Raw genomic sequence first — 19,042 nt, forward strand, 5'->3', positions numbered from 1 at the left:
GTTTAACGAAAGTCAATAATTATTAAAGAATTGCAATTAATCGGGCCCGACCTGAAGAGAAATCAGCGTCGGCCCGCCCATGCCCGGCCCACGGGCTAGGCCGGGCTTCAGACCTCAGGCCGAGCTCGGCCCGTGCAGGTCTCTAATAAACTGATCCTGCCTATAATGCTCAAATCTCCCGCTTCGAAGGTCAGGTTTATCTTTAATTTCAACTTGTCCATTGTATATGTATTCCTGAACGATTTTATCCTTGTTCATTGTAAACATACTATACAGTGTTACCCTCTAATAATATACATGCATATATTTTTAACGTTAGCTTTTTCTTTTCATTTCAGGAAACAATGAGGTCAATATTGGACAATACATTGCTGGTAAGTTATCCGATCGCAATAAATAAATAAATAAATAAATAATAAGGAAGTTTCTGTTACAGCTATGATGCCATTTTGAAGCACTAACTAGGAAAAATAGGAAGTAGTTTTTGAGAAGAAAAGAACCCTCTCAATCAATGTTTATCAGGTTTGGCTGAAAGAAAACCATAGTCCAAGTTGTCAGACGCAGGATTCTCTATTTTAAATCACGAACTTCAACAGCTCGAATTTAAAATTTTTATTCATTCTGTGGGATTCATTTGATTTTTTTTTTTAATTTTGTCTCATATTTATGGTCTATTCAAGGAAAGGAGAGGAATGGTAGATACATACGCAAGTAATAATTAATTCAATGAGGTTTCGTGGTAGGAAAACAATAAAAGAATCTTGAGAAAGTCTACAGAGCTATATTGTCTACCATAATCTCACATGGGGTGAAATTGCACTAGCGACCCTTCACATTCAAAGTGAGAGGTGAAAATTCGTGAAAACACTGGTGTCCCGTGTACTCTTTTTTTTAATTGTTGTGCACTGTATAGACTAAGGGAGGATGGATTTTCACGTACAAGAATATACTCATGTCATTTGGGTAGCTATGTGAATATTGGAAATTTAACAAAATCAACCTTTTGCGGTCCTTTTATATTTCCCAAGTTTGCCTGAGCTGGTCTGATTTATCTTGTAAAACAAGAATTTTAGGAATATCAAAAAAAAAAAAAAAAAGTGGATCAAAAGATTGCGATCTTGGCCAATAATTAGTTTTTGGTTGAGGGCCTACAAAGTTTTTGAACAGCCCCTAAATCGAGTTTTCGTATTTTTTTACGGAATAACCATATACTGAGTTAAGTGATAGTTTGGATTTGGCTACACTAAAAGCATAGGCCTATAAGAAAATTTTTCATTGAAATAAATTGGATCATGGATCAGGGGCCCCAAAATTTCTGAACGGCCCCAAAATCGTGTTTTCAGATTTTCTACGGAATAAGCACATCATACTGAGCTACGCGATAGTTTGGGTTTGGCTACACTATCTGTACTTTTCCAGATATAAGGCTGACAAAAAAAAAAAAAAAAAAAATGATTGAAATGTATTGGATCTTGTATCAAGAGCCACAAAATGTGTAAACTGACCCTAAATCGAGTTTTTGTATTTTCTACGCAATAAGCACATCATACTGAGTTAACTGATAGTTTGGATTTGGCTACACTAAAGGCGTACAAAAAAGTGTTTCATTGAAATAAATTGGATCAGGGATCAGGGGCCACAAAAATTCTGAAGGGCTCCTAAATCTAGTTTACGTATTTTCTATCGTAAATCGAGTTTTCAGATTTTCTACTGAATAAGCACATCATACTGAGTTAAGCAAGGATCTTATAAAATAGAGGATCTGCCCTTGCAACAAAATCTTGAAGCCATACGTCACAGTTTCGCCACCCCTACTCTGCCCACTCCACCCAATAGGATCGCAATGTTTTGAGCCAAAAGTCATGGCGGAAACGAAAGTAGCCAATCAGACGATGGCAGAAACGAGAGTAGCCAATCAGACGATGGCAGTAACGAGAGTAGCCAATCAGACGTGCCATCGGTTGTTTTTTGGCTTCATCGGTTTAAAACAGGATGAAGATACATATGGGCAGATCCTCTATTTATAACATCCTTGGAGTTACGTGATAGTTTGGGTTTGGCTACTGAATGTATTTCTCCAGGTATAAGGCGTACAAGAAAATTTTTGATTAAAATATATTGGATCTTTTGATTCAATTACAGCGTTTCGTATATAATGATAGATTCTCAAAAAAATTGACCTACTATATTAACTATATTAACTTCTATTGAAAATCTAGGTTAAAAATTGCATACATGTAGCAAAGAGAAAAAAAAAATCAAGCAACTAACACTCGACATTGGACGAAATTAATCGCAGGAAACAGTCGACCGTGACTCGCCATCAGGTTGTCGACAGTTAAATGTCGAGTTTTACTCGACAAAGGAACGTAAAGAGTTAATAACAATCTTTTCGTCTCTTATAGTTGAAGAAGCCCTGAGACTCATTAGAGATTGATTTGATTTCTTTTTATTACTCCCATGTCAAAAGATATCTTCCTTGAGTTCCATTATATGACTTCTTAGAGTATATATATTTTTTGAGTATATGAGAGAAATCCATCATCATTTTTAGGAACAAGACGCGGATGGATAATAGTAATAATAATAATGATGATGAAAAAGAGCATTCTTTTCTGTTGATGCTAACGTAAGTAAGAACTTGCTAAGCGGGTTCTCAACTTGGCAGGGGGAGACTTTCTCCTTCCGCATGCTTCCCCTAACGTCTCTCTCCCTGTTCCCCGCAGCCAAGGTCTCCTGCTCAGTTGGGAAGGTCGGATAATTGAAGGCGAAAGACGGCGATTGGAGGGGGAGGGAGAGAGAGAGAGAGAGCGGTAACCATAGCAACCTTACGACGCGTTGTGTAGGGGCAGGATCCGCCCGGATCCCTTTTTTCTTTGCGATGCGTTCATTCCGTTTCGCTCGACTCAGAAGCGAAAACAGTCGCTGCCAGTCAGCCAGCACATGGATGCGTGTATCCAACGTGCGGAACGAAGTGCGTTCGTCTCTTCGTGCCGGTGCGTGAAGGAGGGATCGCAAATACTAATGGGTCCCGTGGATCACTACCATGCAAAATACTCTAAAATGTGAATGGTGAACTTTAGTGTAGATACGCAAAATAATTGTCAACAAATGGGGTGATTGTACGCTTGTGAGCAATTTGATGTGACAATTTTTTTGCTTTTCAATGATAAACACTTTTGTTTACTTGTGAATTTAGAAACAAAGCATGTACCGTAGTTTTTTTCAAATGTTTGTATGTGTGTGTGCGAATTGCTGGTAATAATTGTGTTTTAGAATGTTAACTCTCATTTAATAGAAAAGAGAGGGGGGAAAAGTGAGAATTTTTCAATGTCAAACTTGAAATGTGATTAATATACTTGAACATTGAACCAGGAAGCAATAACGAGAAAATAGCATTGCTTTCTTTGGAAATAAATGAAAGTATTTGTGTGAGTGTGTGCATGTGGAACAATGCAAACGTAATCAATAATTATAGTCGCATTCATTCGACATTCCGAGCACAACGTACCACCCAAGTAAGAAACACAGGAATAATATGATAAATCGATTCCAAACAGTAGAAGAAATATCTACAGGTATTAGTTGAGCATTGTATTTAAATTACACATGCGAATGTTGAAACGGATGTAGCCGAAATCCATAAGTTCTTCGTGCTAGTGTAATATTGGCAGAGTTTCGAAGTCTTAGTCAAAATTTTCCAATTTTCTTTTGGTTACGCGAAATTGATACAGTGTAGTGAAAAGTTGAAGCTGGTACAAGTTTCGTGTTCAAAATAAAGTCAGTGACATCGTGTAATGTGTATAATTATGGCTATCAGAAGACACACTGCAAATATAGTGTAATAGAGTTCTATAAGTGTATTTGTGATTCTCGAGCCGTTTTCGAGATATTGTGGACCTATAATCTGTAATTTGTAGTTACCAAAGCTGTGTGAAAATTTCGTGAAAACATTAAATTAAAAAAGAAAGAAAAGTGTCCGTGCTTTTTCTCGTGTTATAGGATTTAAGAATACAGGTTTTTGAGTCACCTCACGGAATACATATCTATCTAAGTTGAGTCTTTGTACTAAATACATGAAAAAGACATTTTTCCGAAGCACGTTTTTGTATTGTGATTCACCACCGGAAGTGGGGAATCAAGCAAAGAGAGAAAGAAAGAGAAACCCGTGCCTCTGAGTAAGACGAAACGGATTTTGTGGATAACTTTTCAAGTGCACATGCTATTTTTCTCTTTTACTAATGAGCACAAATACTGGAAACTTGTTTGTAATTTTCTTTTGTGTTATATTTGTGAGTGAATAAGGGAGAAGTGTGTGTTTTTGACGATGTAGAATCCTTTGAATAACCAGTGTTTACAGATCATAGGTGTTTACTAGATATTGTTAAACTACGTGCTACAAGAAATATAAATAACTACTAGAAAGGAATTTCGATTGTTTGTAATTAGACTGGATTGCATCAGTGTACATTATACGTTCTTCTTGTTGTCGTGTGTTAGTAACTATTATTACTGAAGACATAATCATGGGGAAAAGTGTTAGCAAATTGAAGGAAAAACCAACTCGAAGCCACAGTAAGTATCTTTTTTTCTTTCCAATTTTAATTAGTCTATTTAGTATATTATATGATTTTTTTCGCTTGTCGTTGCCAATATCATTAGAGGCAAATTGATTGATATGTCATAGTATTTGAATTTCAACATCCTTGTCTCTATATTTAATTAATTCACGGTGCGGCCACCGGTCGAAAAGGTGGAACAGCTTTCTCAGGCCAGCCATCTTGAGTGAGGGTTTTCCTGCGTTTCCCTCATTAACACCAGGCAAATGCCGGGATGGTACCTAATATATAGGTCCCAGGCCACTTCCTTCCTTCCCGAATCCTTCCTTCCTTCTTTTTCTGGGACGGGCTAAATGGCCTTAGATGCGGACAGCCCCGAAATCTAATTCCTAATTCTAATCCAGGATCAATCCAGTATTTCTCAACCTATTTCATATCACGACCTCCTTTCATTAAATCCTCTTGTCATAGCGACCAGGCGCGCACGCAGAAAATTTTTGTTAGGGGGGATCCAGTACTACAAGCCATTTATGTCTAGTAGTATTGACCAGGTATTATTCTGCACCCGAAAGACAAGAAGTAATAGCAAAATACTTCCACCTATATTTTCAAGGAAAAAATGATAAAACTAGGTTGTTTTTATAAGAGAGTACAGATGAAGTGTTAGATCAGATGTTCATGCTTCATCAATCATCAATCAGTTCATTGTTAAACAAGTACAGTTTTGTTGACAAAGTGTATAAATGTATGATGAGGTATGAAGTTTCGGGGGAAGCGGTCCGAATACGGTGGGTGCGCCCTTGCAAACGACTCTCATAAGTAATTTCCGGTTTGAAAAAAACAAAAACAAAAACAAAACAAAAAAAAAAAGATTATTGGTGCCTATCGTTTCAGTTGTATTTTTTTTTCTTGTTTTTCACCAGTTGGATTCCTTTTTCTTTCCAATTGTTTTTAACGATTCTTTCTTTGTTTAATATTCCATTTGTTTATGCAGCATTTGTTAATAAATATGGAAATAAAAAATCTATCAAAAGAAGAAATTCAAAATAATTCTTAAATATATATTTTTCCGTCACTATATCCTAATTACATTCATCTTTCTCAACCCCCCTCGCGATCCCTCAGGTACTCCTTTCGCGACAGGTTGAGAAACCCTAGACTACTCCGTAAGTAGAAGTCTGCGCTTACATAAAACATCACATCCGTTAGATCCGTACCACATCTGGAATACCTGAGTCTACATCTGCAGATAATGAAAAAAAAAATGAAAGGAAATCTTTCAGTTTAACGTCCTACGTTTATGCTCCTTTAGGCTAAAGGAGACAAATGATTAAAGCAAGTGAATGATGATGGATGAATTGGTGGAATGAGAAAGTGCGAGGAGACGGGAGAAAGTGCAAGAAAACTCACAGACGTGATGTTGTGCACCACAAACTTATTTGGCCGGAGGTCAAACTAGGAATTTTACACACTAGATGCAAGTCCTCTACCACTAAGCTCCCGTTACCGCCGCAAATAATGGGATAACTGATATAGATATACAGTCAATTTGTCCTATAACAACTATGAGTCCAAAAGATCGTTCCTAACACAATAATTGTAAATTCCCTCTTTTGCAGTTTTGTAAATATTATGATATGCTAAACATTAAATACAATTGGGAGCTGGGTAGCTCAGTGATAGAGGGCTCACCTTGGTGCCAGGGATCCATGATTCGATCCCAAGTAAATAAGTATGTGATGGACAAGATCGTGCCTGTGAGTTTTCCGGGATTCTCCCGTTTCCTTCCACATTCTCATCCCACAGATTATTTCATAATCATTTCGTTTCATTAATCATCTATTCGTCTCCTTTAGTCTTAACCGTAGGACGTGAAATTAGAATTTCATTTTATTTCATTAAATATAATCTCTTTGTTGTAGGTGAACTATGCTAAAAGAAATTGACAAGAATCGGACCCAAGAAGATGCGGACTTCAGAAAAACGAATTCGAAAGTCTGAATCTGAATCCATTTAGTCATCCCTAGAGATGAGTCTTGCTCGGTCTTTTTCTATTCTTCGTCTGGCAAAGATTCCACCTTATGCATTTTATCTTAACTTATTTTATCCGCTTTAGGTAAAGTGAGATAGAACTTTCCTCGAGATACACATTAAATTGTATGCCTGCTGTCAGAAACGTACGTGTGATTTGTTCCAAAGTGGGGGAAGGAGCAAAAGAAGTCAAAATTCCAAATATATATACTTTGTTGCATTTAACACTTCATGTAAAATAATTATTATTGACACACTTTACATAACTGCAGAAAAATATATTAAATACTGTAGTGAGTGTGAATAAGTAAATCAAATATATTTTGATATGTATTTCGAAAAACCGAACTCTTTTCTAATACCATGGGGCAATATTTCACCCTTGCCCCTGCTGTGAGCGCTTGTTCCTGCTACTTTTTTTTTTTTTTTTTTTTTTTTTTTTCAAATTGAATTCACTTCCTCCTTACTGTTCGAGACACACAGTATATCGTAATTACTTCCAACAGAAACTGGTTTCTTGTGGATTTTCTAATTATAACGAGAGAAGACGTTTACAATTGTCTTCTTTTAACATTGAAAATGCTTTGAAATATGAAAGAAGACTGATTAAAACTTTATTTGCGAAGAAGTTTTCTTACAAAGAATGTGGAAGTAAGTTTCATGGTAGGTAAAAGGAGGAAAAAGAAGATTGTAAAGTTGAGTTGCTATATACTATAGTAATCATTCTTACACCAAAACCAAGGCATTAGCAAAGACTGTCATCCATGCATGCTTCTAAATTTAGAGCACATGGCACATTAATGACACCAGATCATTTATTATTATTATTATTATTATTATTATTATTATTATTATTATTATTATTATTATTATTATTATTATTATTATTATTATTATTATTATTATTATTGGCACAATTTTGCACGAAGTCAGTAAGTCAATGTGGTACAGTCAGTAACGTTACTAACCAAAACTTCTTTATATACTGTATTTACCCTGCCTGTCTGTCTGTGTATCTGTTCGTCCGGGACACAAAAAATATCAAGAACTATTTGATGGATTATCCTCAATTTTGTCCACGAAATACAGAGTCGAATGTTAGGAATTGATTTCATTCATAGAAGTGATCAATTCAGTTGATCCCAAGCTATGAGCGATCAAAAAATCAGTTCCCCTATTTATTCTTATGGGAATAATTGTAGATATCATCCTTGCCTGATAGAATACCCACAGAACTACTGAGATTGGCGGGTTAGCATAACGCTTGGAATACAACGCTAGAATGAAATTAAATAACCTTTTACTCAACTAATTTAAGGACTTTTTAAAAGTGTTTTGTATTTTCAAACGTTCATTCATCATAAAGTACAGTTCTAATTTGAGGTAAAACCATGGGCGTCTCTGGCGGGGGGGCGAGGGGCACGCGTCCCCCCAATATTTTGAAGTACAAAATATTCGAATTTTTTCTAATTTAATTTAGTTACTAACGACAGAATAACAAAAATAATAATCATTATATTTATTTGGAATATAATATTCAGACTGCGAAACTATTATAAGAGTTCTTAATACACCTTAGGGGGTCTGTGAAGGTAAGCAGAAAGGTAACAAAGGGAATTGAAAATAATAAACAAGTTAGGGTAGGTAGTACCATTTAAATCACTTTCTTTGATGCTCCCCCCCCCCCAAATTTTACATGCCAGAGACGCCAGTGGGTAAAACTGTGTATTTAAGCCGCCTAAGTTTTGTAAAAATTTATCTTGTTAAGGAATTCGGTTTTCCAGAAATTAAACCAAATTTCCATCATGTGATGTACACTGTGACAATGCAACTTGTTTACTTCTAAGGAGCAGGTCTATCAGTTAAGAGTTCAATGAATTTCCACATAATGATAAGAAAGAAGTATTGCATATTGACATATGATTATAAATAAAGTTATTGATTAACCTTACAGGAAAGGAAATGAAAATTTATTAAGCGTATGTGTAATGTCTTGGTGTCAGTGCTTTTACACTTATTACTTATGTTAACAAAAGAAAAGGAAAAAATATCTCTATTCTGCAGATTTTAAAATAAACAAAGTGCTTATCAAATAGATTTTAAAAAAAGTCATTTCCAATTGTGTTGGTGTAAACTAGTGAAAAGCCGTGTCGTTTCTACGAACTTTTGTATTAATATAATTAAAATTGAGAAGCAAGCGCGTTAGCTACCGGTTAGAATTCATAATTGGGATGCCCTGGTTTCGAACTCGGTGATTGGCTGGTGGAGATGACACCAAGATATGGATAGGGTTGGTTTACGGTTGGTTTACGGATATTTATTTATGGTTATAATTTCACATGGGATTAATTATGGATGTCACCCTTGCTTGATAGACTGCCCTCAGCGCTATTTAGATTAGAGGGGTTAGTATAATGCTCAGGATTACAAAGCTAAAATAAAATTTGATAATAATCCACTTTAATATATTCTCCACCAATTGTGGGGCCGCGGTGGCTCAGTGGTAGAGCGTTCGTCTCTGCTTGGGTTCCCGGGCTCGATCCCAGCCCCCGCCCCCGCCAAGTGAACTTTGTGGTGGACAAACACCGTTTTCTCGGGGTTCTCCCGTTTCCTCCCACTTTCTTCATCCCACCATTTCATTCATTATTCATCACCGTCTCCTTTAGCCTAACCAGCATAATCATGGGACGTAAAACTCAAAGATTTCATTTCATTTTTCTTCACCAATTGTAGCCTGTTTTGCTTCTCCTCCTTTTTCTTTCTGCCATCACTTCTATCATGTCGCTCAGAATACAATTCCTTCTTGCAGCAGTATAGTTATTTTCTCCCATACTATTCGTAACACTTCTTCATTGCTTCCGTACGTCCCTGTTAATTTTTTCCATTCTTCCTGACACCAACATTTCAGAAGACCATGGTCGTTTCCGTCAATTTAGCGTAGTGTCTGTGTTTCTCGCCAGTGAATTACAATACGCCCCTGAAACATTTGAAGGGGGGTCAATAACGCAGCGATAGAACGCTCAGAGGTGCCTAGTTCGATTCAACTCATGTGAGTTTGTGGTGAACAATATCGTATTCGTGAGTTTTCTTGGGTTTTCCCTTTTTCTTCCCACATTCTTATTCCATCGATTATTCCATAATCGTATACACATATTGTGTTGTTCTTTGCTAGTAATAATATATACGTACCGAAAATTACTCCAATACTTTTTTTATTGAAGTTCAATTTTTGTCAACATAATAGTTCTGTTTTGAGAGCTGGTAACACTGTCCTCTCCAAGCCAAATCTCTCTCTCTCTCTCTATCAATTCTACCTTTCCTGCGGTATCTGTGTCTCTACTCGAGAACTCGAGCTTTCAACCCAGAAAAACTCAACAACCAGAATGATATCATTATAGAGACTGATGATCTCATTGCAGATATTGAAAGAGCGTAATCAACATGATTCTCTGTCAATTTCTCCTCAGGCGAGTGATCGAACCGCTTGAGAATAGAAGTGACATACATAGTTTACGTGACAACCCAAAGGGAACAAGGGAACGTCAAGTTTCATTTATGTCACGATGAGGAGAAAGAGCGGTGGGGAATAAATGGTGAATTTTATCTTATACGTTACGTGCTGAACGTTAAAATTTGGGATAGTCTTAGTAGCAAAGGAATTTTGTATTCAGATCCGCTTGTCACAGTGCTTCTCAAATAAGTGAAATGAACTCCCTTGTGGGTATACTGGTATGGTTAGCAAAGGATAGGGTTGTTCAGTAGTAGGATGCTCACATCTTGTATTACGAGTCCTTAGTTCGATTCCAGGCCATGTTTGTGGTGTACATAATGATGTCTGTGAGTTTTCTCCGGGTTTCTTGCTACATTCTCATTCCACCAATGTATTCACTTTCATAAAATCATCTGTCACCTTTCCTCTAAAGAGATACATTGTGGCTCAGTGGTAGAGTGCTTATCTTTGGAGCGTGAGGTCGCTGGTTCAGTCTCCGGCCAAGTTTGTGGTGGACAACATAGTATCCGTGGGTTTTCTCGGGGTACACCCATTTGCTTCCACTTTCTCATTTAAACAATTCGTCCATCATCATTCACTTGCCTTAACATCGTCTCCCTTAGCCTAAAGGACATAATCGTGGGACGTTAAACTCAAAGATTTCAAAGATTTTCTTTCGTCTAAAGAGCATAAACACAAGGAATAAAGAAGAAGTTTTTGGCAAAGGCAAATCGACTAAGCATTTCTTCGTCATACTCATAGAAAATGTATACAGAAATAATTATCGTAACAGTGTACTTATGTTGCCCACAAGATGAGATGAAACGAGACAGAACTCTTCCAATAGAAACATTTTCAAAGATGAGATGAGCCTTTGCGCGGCATCTTTTCCGAGACGAGATAGCCTCAACTGAATTCTTGTCCCGTAAGTAAACCTAAATAAAAGTCTAAAGGATTGCAGTTGCGTATTCTGTTTTTCTTTCAATAACAAGTCCACAGTTAAAATATCATCATACAACTTATGTCTTTACCATTATTAATTATCTGTGTTTATAGTAATCTTTAATATTCATCCCATTACTTAAAAAATAGTTTATCATGACCTTTTGTTTAACTTAACATTGTTTGTTCATTTGCATTAGTTGTTTGTATGCAATATTTCATTTTTAGTTGTGATGCATTTTCCTACTTTGACCTATGCCTTTTTTTCTAATGCACGATGGGTAATACAAAGGTTATCATAGGACAAGTCTTTAAAAAAAGATAAATATTGCTGTATGCACTTGAAGATTAAAAAAAAAAAAGCCGAGCAACATAATTTATTATATGTTTTGTTAATTAAAATAATGTATGATTTGGATTATTAGTTTGTTAAATATAGCATTTTTTAAATTTTAAAAAAAGTAGTTGATACATTTGCTTCTCCCCTCGTAAAGACTAAATTAATAGAGGTATTATAAACAAAATAGTCGGGTGGGTTCTGTATTGAGAAATTCGTTAACATGCGTTCGAATTTACTGAAGTTCCAAACCCTTATTCTCCTTGATTATTTTTTAAAACATCGAGACTTTGCTAAATAGATTCGTCGCAATCAAAAGCGGTTCATGAAAGTTATTACTCAAAATCTTAATTTTCTCCCTTTCCCCAACTTCCGGAATGAGTTTTCCCAACGTTTCCCTCTAAATTACTTTTCTCCACATGCAGACCCAGTTTAATTGCTTTCTCGCTTCCAAAAACAGTAGATTTAACCTTATTTCCTGGAAAGCGTTAGGCAATCAAAACTGAACGAGAAGAAAATATCTAATAATTATTATCATTCCTTATACTGTATCCAGTGGCGGCTTTAGCGAGTAGGCCGGGTAGGCACGGGTCTACCCAAAGATTTTGAAAAAATATATAAACGCTAAAAGATACAATATAGATTAAATATATCTTCCACTACTAGATAATTATTTAGCAAATAGCATCAACCACTATTGTAAAAGTGATCTCCTACTGTCGTTAATCAATCAAATGTATATATGTATCCATAAGCGAGGGAGCGGGCCTACCCAAAATTAAAATCCTAAAGCCACCCCTGACTGCATCTTGCTTTTTCTTTTATGTTATTAGTCAGCTTTCTGCAAAATAGGCGTGATAATGATGCCCTATAAGGATCTAAGACTCTAATAAAGAATTTGCTGAAATATCTCATTGAATTGCTAAAGACTGCAGTTTTTGAGGTAAATAAAGCCGATCGTCCATTCATGCATCATCCGTTTAGAATTTTATTATATTAATATAATACAGCAGATACTTAGCAGCAAATTCAACACAAAGATGAACAACAACAATACAAAACTTATGAGATGCACAAAGAAAGAAACTGCAAGAAAAATGAAGATCAAAATATGAGATTACCTGTCGAAAGAGGCGCAAGGGTTCTATTGCTTAGGTACTAAAGTAACAAGCAATCAATGGTGGAAATAAAATGTGAAATCCAAAGCAACCTAGACGAAGAAATTGATAAAAGAAAAGCATCTTCTGACCGGAATTATTGACATACGAGGTGTGCCTGGAATAAAATCGGACTGATACTACAAAATATTTTATTATTCATTTTCTACAATAGGAACATTCCCCGTTAAAGTATACCCCTTCACGATCCCTTACACTGTTCTATACGAATTTTCCATTGCTAGAAGCAGTGTTATCAGTCATTTTCGGAAATCATGTTCATGACATCAATCTCTTTTCTTTTCACTGCTTCTATTGTCTCAACTATGGCTCTTTTCAGCATTGACTTCAACTTGGAGAATAAGAAAAAGTCACACGAAGACAAATATGTGGATGATCTAACATATGGATCCCATGTATGGATCCAAAAATGCTTTTATTGACAGTCCCATGTAGGCAGAAGTGCAGAGTCCATGACATATTTGTCCACAAACCAGATCGTCGTCTTCTTACTCGCTCACGAAGAGTTCTCAGCTCATTAAGGTTGGTTTACAGTTTCGTCATTGGGTACCCAGTTAGAGCCTTTCTATTTCAAGTGCGTCCTCGGAAAATATGTGAAGCATATTTCGGCCCCACCTCCGCCACCCTCGTACACGCTTGTTGTTCGCCAATAGCAAAATTAATTCGTCTTTTTCTTAGCCACACCTCACAGAACTGAAGAAAACGCTGATGAAAGCATATGTATGAAGTGTAGGCTGAGGAGTGGCTGTGGAGTGTGGTATTGTGCGGATGTGAGGCCTGGACTCTAGATGAAGAAAAATAGAAAGAAAAAACCTTTGAAATGTGGTGTTACAGAAGAATGTTGAAAATTAGATGAGTGAATAAGTTATCAAAAGAAAAAAGTGTTGGAAATGGTAGGAGAAAAATGAAGTATAGTAAATACCATTCGAAAAGAAGAGATGATTTCACGTATTATGAGCTATAAACGAATCACGCTGTTGGATATGGAAGGAATAATAGAAGGGAAAATACCTAGAGTAAGATTGCTATCGAAATATACGAACCAAGTAATAGAAGGTACAGTAGCGTAGCACACTTTTGCGCCCCCCCCCCCCCCGCAAAGTATAGAGAAGGGGCCCTAGTTGTAAAGCCGACAGAAGTAAGGTTGAAGTTCTACTTCTTTAAATCTTTATTCATCGCAAGACTTCGGGGCACTCTATACCTCGGGGCCCCCCCGCACTGCGGGGGTTGCGGGGGCAGCTGCTACGCCACAGAGAAGGTATAAGGAAGAAAGATTATAAGAAAATGAAAAGTTTGTCTTAGGATACGAAAGGATAGAAAGCTGCTTCGAATCAGTCGAGCGATTGCTGACCCAAGAAGTTAGATAAAACGGAGTGGTGTGAGTTATCCCTTTTTGTTGTTAATTATAGGTTTGGAAATATTCAAATTGACCAAACCACTATATATTAATAGAACTTGTGTAACCGTTTCGGCAATGTAACCTGACTTTCATCAGACACGTTATGCAAAGCACAACACATCGGCATAATATATCTGATGAAGGCGATGTTAAGAGCTCCTTCGTGGCTAAGCGGTTAGTGTACGCTCCTTTGGTGTGGGAGAGCCGGGTTTGATTCCCGGCGGGAGCTCATGTGGTTCGGATTTCCCGTTAATCAGTAGATCCCGTCTCATATAGTCTCGCTGCTGAAAGGGACGTTTAACTAAAAATCAACTCATCAAGGCGATGTTAAATTCCCGAAACTGTTACACAAGTTTTATTAATACAGTTCCTTCTTTGATTCTTCGGTGGTATCTCAGAATTGTTGGTGTTTATCTAGCGCTTGAGACAACTGGGAAGGTATTGAAATAAGAGCATGGTAATTTCAGTCTTGAAAGCCAAAAATAGAGGTGAAAAAGTCGACCTAGACCACTTGATAGAAGCGTAGAGCCAGGGAGTTAATGCTAATAATACTAAATTGGTTGATTGGAGTTTAATTTTCCTTTTCAGCACCGAGGCTATATGAGAGGGAACTTCTGTTTAAAATAGTATCCGAGTAACTATGAATTTCTATCTGATGCAAGTGCCCCCACTCGGATTCGAAACCAGAACTACAATAGACACAGAAAGCAAGTGCAATAGGCATTAATTCAGGAAGGGGCATAACTGGTACCAAATTAAATATCCAACTTGACATTAAATTTATTGTATTATAAAATTTAAAAGGTGATAATTATAATAAACTAAAAATAATATCTCTTGCACCAATCGCTACGTAGTCCATTCTTTGTATCATTGCAAGTATTCTAAGTGATTTAAGTACATTCAGTAGAGAATCAGTTTTGTAAAAGAGAAATTAAAAGAGTCCCCTATATCAAATGATATACCATTAAACTTATACTTGAATAGCATTCTAGCCATTCAAATATTATTTCTTTATACGCAACCCAAAGTCCTTGAAAGTCTGTCTGGTTGCATAACCGAAAGGAGTTGGGAAGAAACTTACTCGTTTATCTTTACCGTTGTTTTCTTCTCAATAAATAGTACGAAACGGTCGAAGTCCTCTTTCGTATGCAATAAAATATAAGTCTATTGGGAAGCAGTAAAGTATGGAATTGGTTCGAATTGAACTAGTAAAGTTTCAGCAAAGAAAGGAAGAAAAAAGGGGAGAAGATGAAAAGAGATAGAATGAGCGGGAGAAAAACCATTGTAGAGTCGATACCGTAGAGAATGCGTATATCAACGGTCGAATGAACTGATGCATGAAGTCCTATTTCGTAAGATCATGATTCGAATACAAAGTAGTAACGAACTTTCACGTGGCATTAAGGGACACTTTTCTTTTCCTTTCTTTTTCTTTTTTTTTTTTAGATAGAACAATCCCTTTCTTTTACATAAAATATTGTTACTTTAATTCCCAAATGAAAAAAAAAAAAAAGATTCCCTAACGATATTTAAGGATGCCGCAGGTTTGTAATTAATGAACATGACTCGTAGATGCTAAAAGTTTACAGTAAAATTACAAGATCTTCCTGACAAATGTACTATGAACTATATTGTTATTACAATACTGTACAATGAAATGTAATGCAGGGAGTAGATCGTTAATTCTTCAGATTCTTCTTCTCCATGGGTCAGCAGTCTCTCGATTGGTGTGACGGAGCTTTTTATTCTTTACTATCCTGAGCGAGACTTTTCATTTCATTGCAGTTTTTTTTTTTTTTTTTTTTTTTTTTTTAGTGTATCTTGCTCAATTTTGTTCTGCCTTATTTTTCCTTCTGTTATTCTCGTCATATCGAATGGTGTGATTCCCGTAAAATGCACTCCGTGAGTGTTTTCTAATTTAGGGATGCGCACTAGACAAGAGTTGAGACAAGTCTCGAAAATTTGTCGTAAAAGTGATGTCTCATCTAGAGGAATGTATATATTGCAAAAGCTTTGCCTCGTCTCGAATCTCGTCACGAAATTTCTACTTCGTCTCGTCTCGTCTCGTCTCGTGCGCAACCTTAACTTCACAGTAAAATAAAGGACGGTGTCAATTGAACACAATGGCTCTGTGTTACTCAAGTTATGTTAAGTTTTGGCACAACCTGATGCTACTTCAAACTTCGGAATAAAATGTTAAAATGGTAGTTGTTAGATCAACTGCCTGACATGATGAGAAGTCATTTTAGTGATAACCGATTATTGTTGTTTTATATATATAGCAGTTGTAAAACAATCGGTTTTAACTATTTTTGTGAAAGATTGTGGAAAATATAATACGTTGTTCGTTACTTGGTATAAATCTTAAATATACTGCGTAGATCGTTGCTTATAGCAAAAAATAAAATAAAATGAAATGAAATCTTTGAGTTTTACGTCCCACAGTTATGCCGGTTAGGCTAAAGAAGACGGTGATAATGAGAGATGAATGAAATGGTGGAATGAAGAAAGTGGGAGGAAACGGGAGAACCCCGAGAAAACCCACGCACACGGTGTTTGTTCACCAGAAAGTTCACTTTAGCAAAAAATAAAAACTTATAGAAATTCTCAGTGACAGTTACTAGATATTTATAATATTCTTGGAGAGCAATGTCCACGCTAAAGATTACAGTATAAGAGTATCTATCTGGTACATGGGATTTTAAAACAGCTGTGACACTTTTGCTAGATTATTATTCTTAGCAAATGAAAGGTTTCGCTGACCACTAACGAATAATACAGTTTAGTATCTTAATGGCTTTGTGTTCACCACCATGCTAGCGGGGTGTGTCTAACAATACATTGTGTGTGTATATATAGAAAGATGACCGTAGCACTGTTCCTATGACCACGTTCCTATGCTCATTTGCCTAATTCTGTAACACCGCTAGTGTTATTTTGACACCATTCAATACATCTCTGTTTCAAATCGATAACGCCAGGCCTGTGTTAAACGCAACACTAAATCCTTGGTGTTGAAATAACATGCCAGGGGCGAATCCAGAGGGGGGCGATCGGGGCGATCGCCCCCCCCCCGCAAGAGGAAACTCTTATTTTATATATAAATAAACCCATCCAAAACAAGTTTGGAGCTCTTAAAAGTAGCAGTATTACCGCCGACCGCCCCCCCCCCCAGAAGTCCGTCCTGGATCCGCCCCTGTAACATGCTAAAGTGATTGTTAGTTACTATTAAAAGAGAATAGGATAGGAGAATTGCTTAAATTGAGACCAAATATGAGAAAGCATGTATAGGCTGAGAGCGTCCATACAACTTCTAAACATAAATGAAGACTACAGGGGAGGGTGAGAGGCAAGTGTTTTTTTTTTTTTTTTTTTTAAATAATTTTACACAATTCCCTGGTTTCCACCGACTTACCTCCTTCGTCCACTGTAGGCAAACTCTTTAGCATTAAATTTCTTAGTTACTAACTTTCTTCTTACTGTGAGATTTAGTACATGCAAACTACACCTTTCAGACTACTGACTAACCTCTTTTTTTTCCTGTGGTCTCCAAATGCACTGATACTTGTTGAGTCCTTTATTATAAGATGTTTAGCCTATATATTCCAAATTGAGTGCTTCAATCACAAAAAATTGTTGCAATCAAACAACATGAATATGTCTTTGCATGATTAGAGAGTCTACCTACAAGAGAACATTCTATCAAAGCCCTAAGAAGTTATATTCGATATATCTTCTTTGCATAGATTCAATCATGGCAACTAAATATTCAAAACAGAGTATGTGCAACCTTCCGTGGACATCTTTGAGCCCATCTGTATCACTTTATGCCTGTCTTAATTTCCAGCAGTGATATTCATGCTGGAAGCACTGGCCTGTTGTAAAATTGAGTTGTTTTTCTAGATTATTTTTGCTGTGTATGTTCCGCCCATCTTAGGCAAATTAATATACTTTATGCGAAATATAGTTGCTAGATTATATCATGTTATCATATACAGGGTTTCAAAACAACACCAACAACGTTTGAGAGGTCATTCCTGACACGAAGATAAGACGAAAAGTATGGACCAACCTGGATGCACAAATGCTTCCTTTCGGAGTTATAGGCTGCCAAAACGTGAAAAAATGAACTTTAAACGTCCATAGTTCCAAAACTATGGGACTTACCGTAGTCGGGTGAAGGCTTCACTGAGGAACTAATGTGTGCCCTATTGAAATATCCATGTTTCAGAAACCGGCGGTACTTCCCCAACATTTTTATAGAGGTAGTTGCTGAGAATTTCAAATTAAATGCCCGTAGCCAAACCCCCTCTATAAAAAATTGTTGCGTGAGTACCATAGGATTCTGAAACACGTATTTTTGGATAGCGCACGTATTGGTTCCCAAGTGAAGTCTTGACCCGACTAGGGTAGATCCCATAGTTTTGGAGCTGTGGACCTTCAAAGTTGATTTATTTTCATGTTTTCGGTAGCTTATAACTCCGAAAGGAAGCATTTGTGCACCCAGGTTGGTCTATACTTTTTTGTCTTATCTTGGTGTTAGGAATCACCTCTCAAACGTTGTCGGTGTTGTTTTGAAACACCCTGTATATGTTAGAAAAAACACACTATTCAAACCCTTCGTTCATTTCAAAAATTTCCAGTAAAATTTTCCCCTAGGAAGATTTCATTCGGTTGAGTTTGGTTCATGCAACTATTTTAGCCACAGGGCTTAATGCACAGTAACTGGTTCATTACAATTACAAATATTTTGACGTCATTAGTTTGTCACAGACAAACGTAGTGGAATATAAATATAGCTAGTAGGGTCATTCAGAATTCAAATGGCATGTCATTAGATGAGTCTTTTGTCATTTGAGATGTGTGTGTGTGTGTTTTTTTAATGTATCCTGTAGCATTTAATGAAAACCGACATATGATGGAAACGAGGTGCATCAGATGAAAATTTACTCCAGTGTTAAACTGTAGCGAAACGTTGATCAGATCAAGTGAAGAAAATATGCATTCAAATGTGTTCAAGTGAAACACTCTAATGCATTAATGGAAAACAATTGACACAGTAAAATATGTTATTTATTACTTTTTTGGAATTACGAAGAGTAT

The 19,042-nt window shown here is 36.6% G+C and overlaps 1 protein-coding gene across 2 annotated transcripts in view; it reads left to right on the top strand.

Annotated features, from left to right (window-relative positions):
- The window catches only part of LOC145672866 (breast cancer anti-estrogen resistance protein 3 homolog), a 420,567-nt gene that overhangs the window by 107,134 nt on the left and 294,391 nt on the right, over positions 1-19,042 (top strand). The window contains exon 2 of one of the 2 annotated variants that reach the window (XM_081742056.1): positions 339-374. Coding sequence is in view for 1 of the 2 variants with exons in the window: in XM_081742048.1 (XP_081598174.1) it covers positions 4,527-4,575 (49 nt within the window). In the remaining variant the exon portion in view is untranslated. Of the gene's footprint in view, positions 1-338; positions 375-2,901; positions 4,576-19,042 lie in introns of those variants that run through there. The other variant, XM_081742048.1, reaches the window with a different exon arrangement.

Source organism: Thermobia domestica, chromosome 2 (genome assembly GCF_964235325.1).
Source record: "Thermobia domestica chromosome 2, izTheDome1.hap1.1, whole genome shotgun sequence".
Classification (NCBI taxonomy): domain Eukaryota; kingdom Metazoa; phylum Arthropoda; class Insecta; order Zygentoma; family Lepismatidae; genus Thermobia; species Thermobia domestica.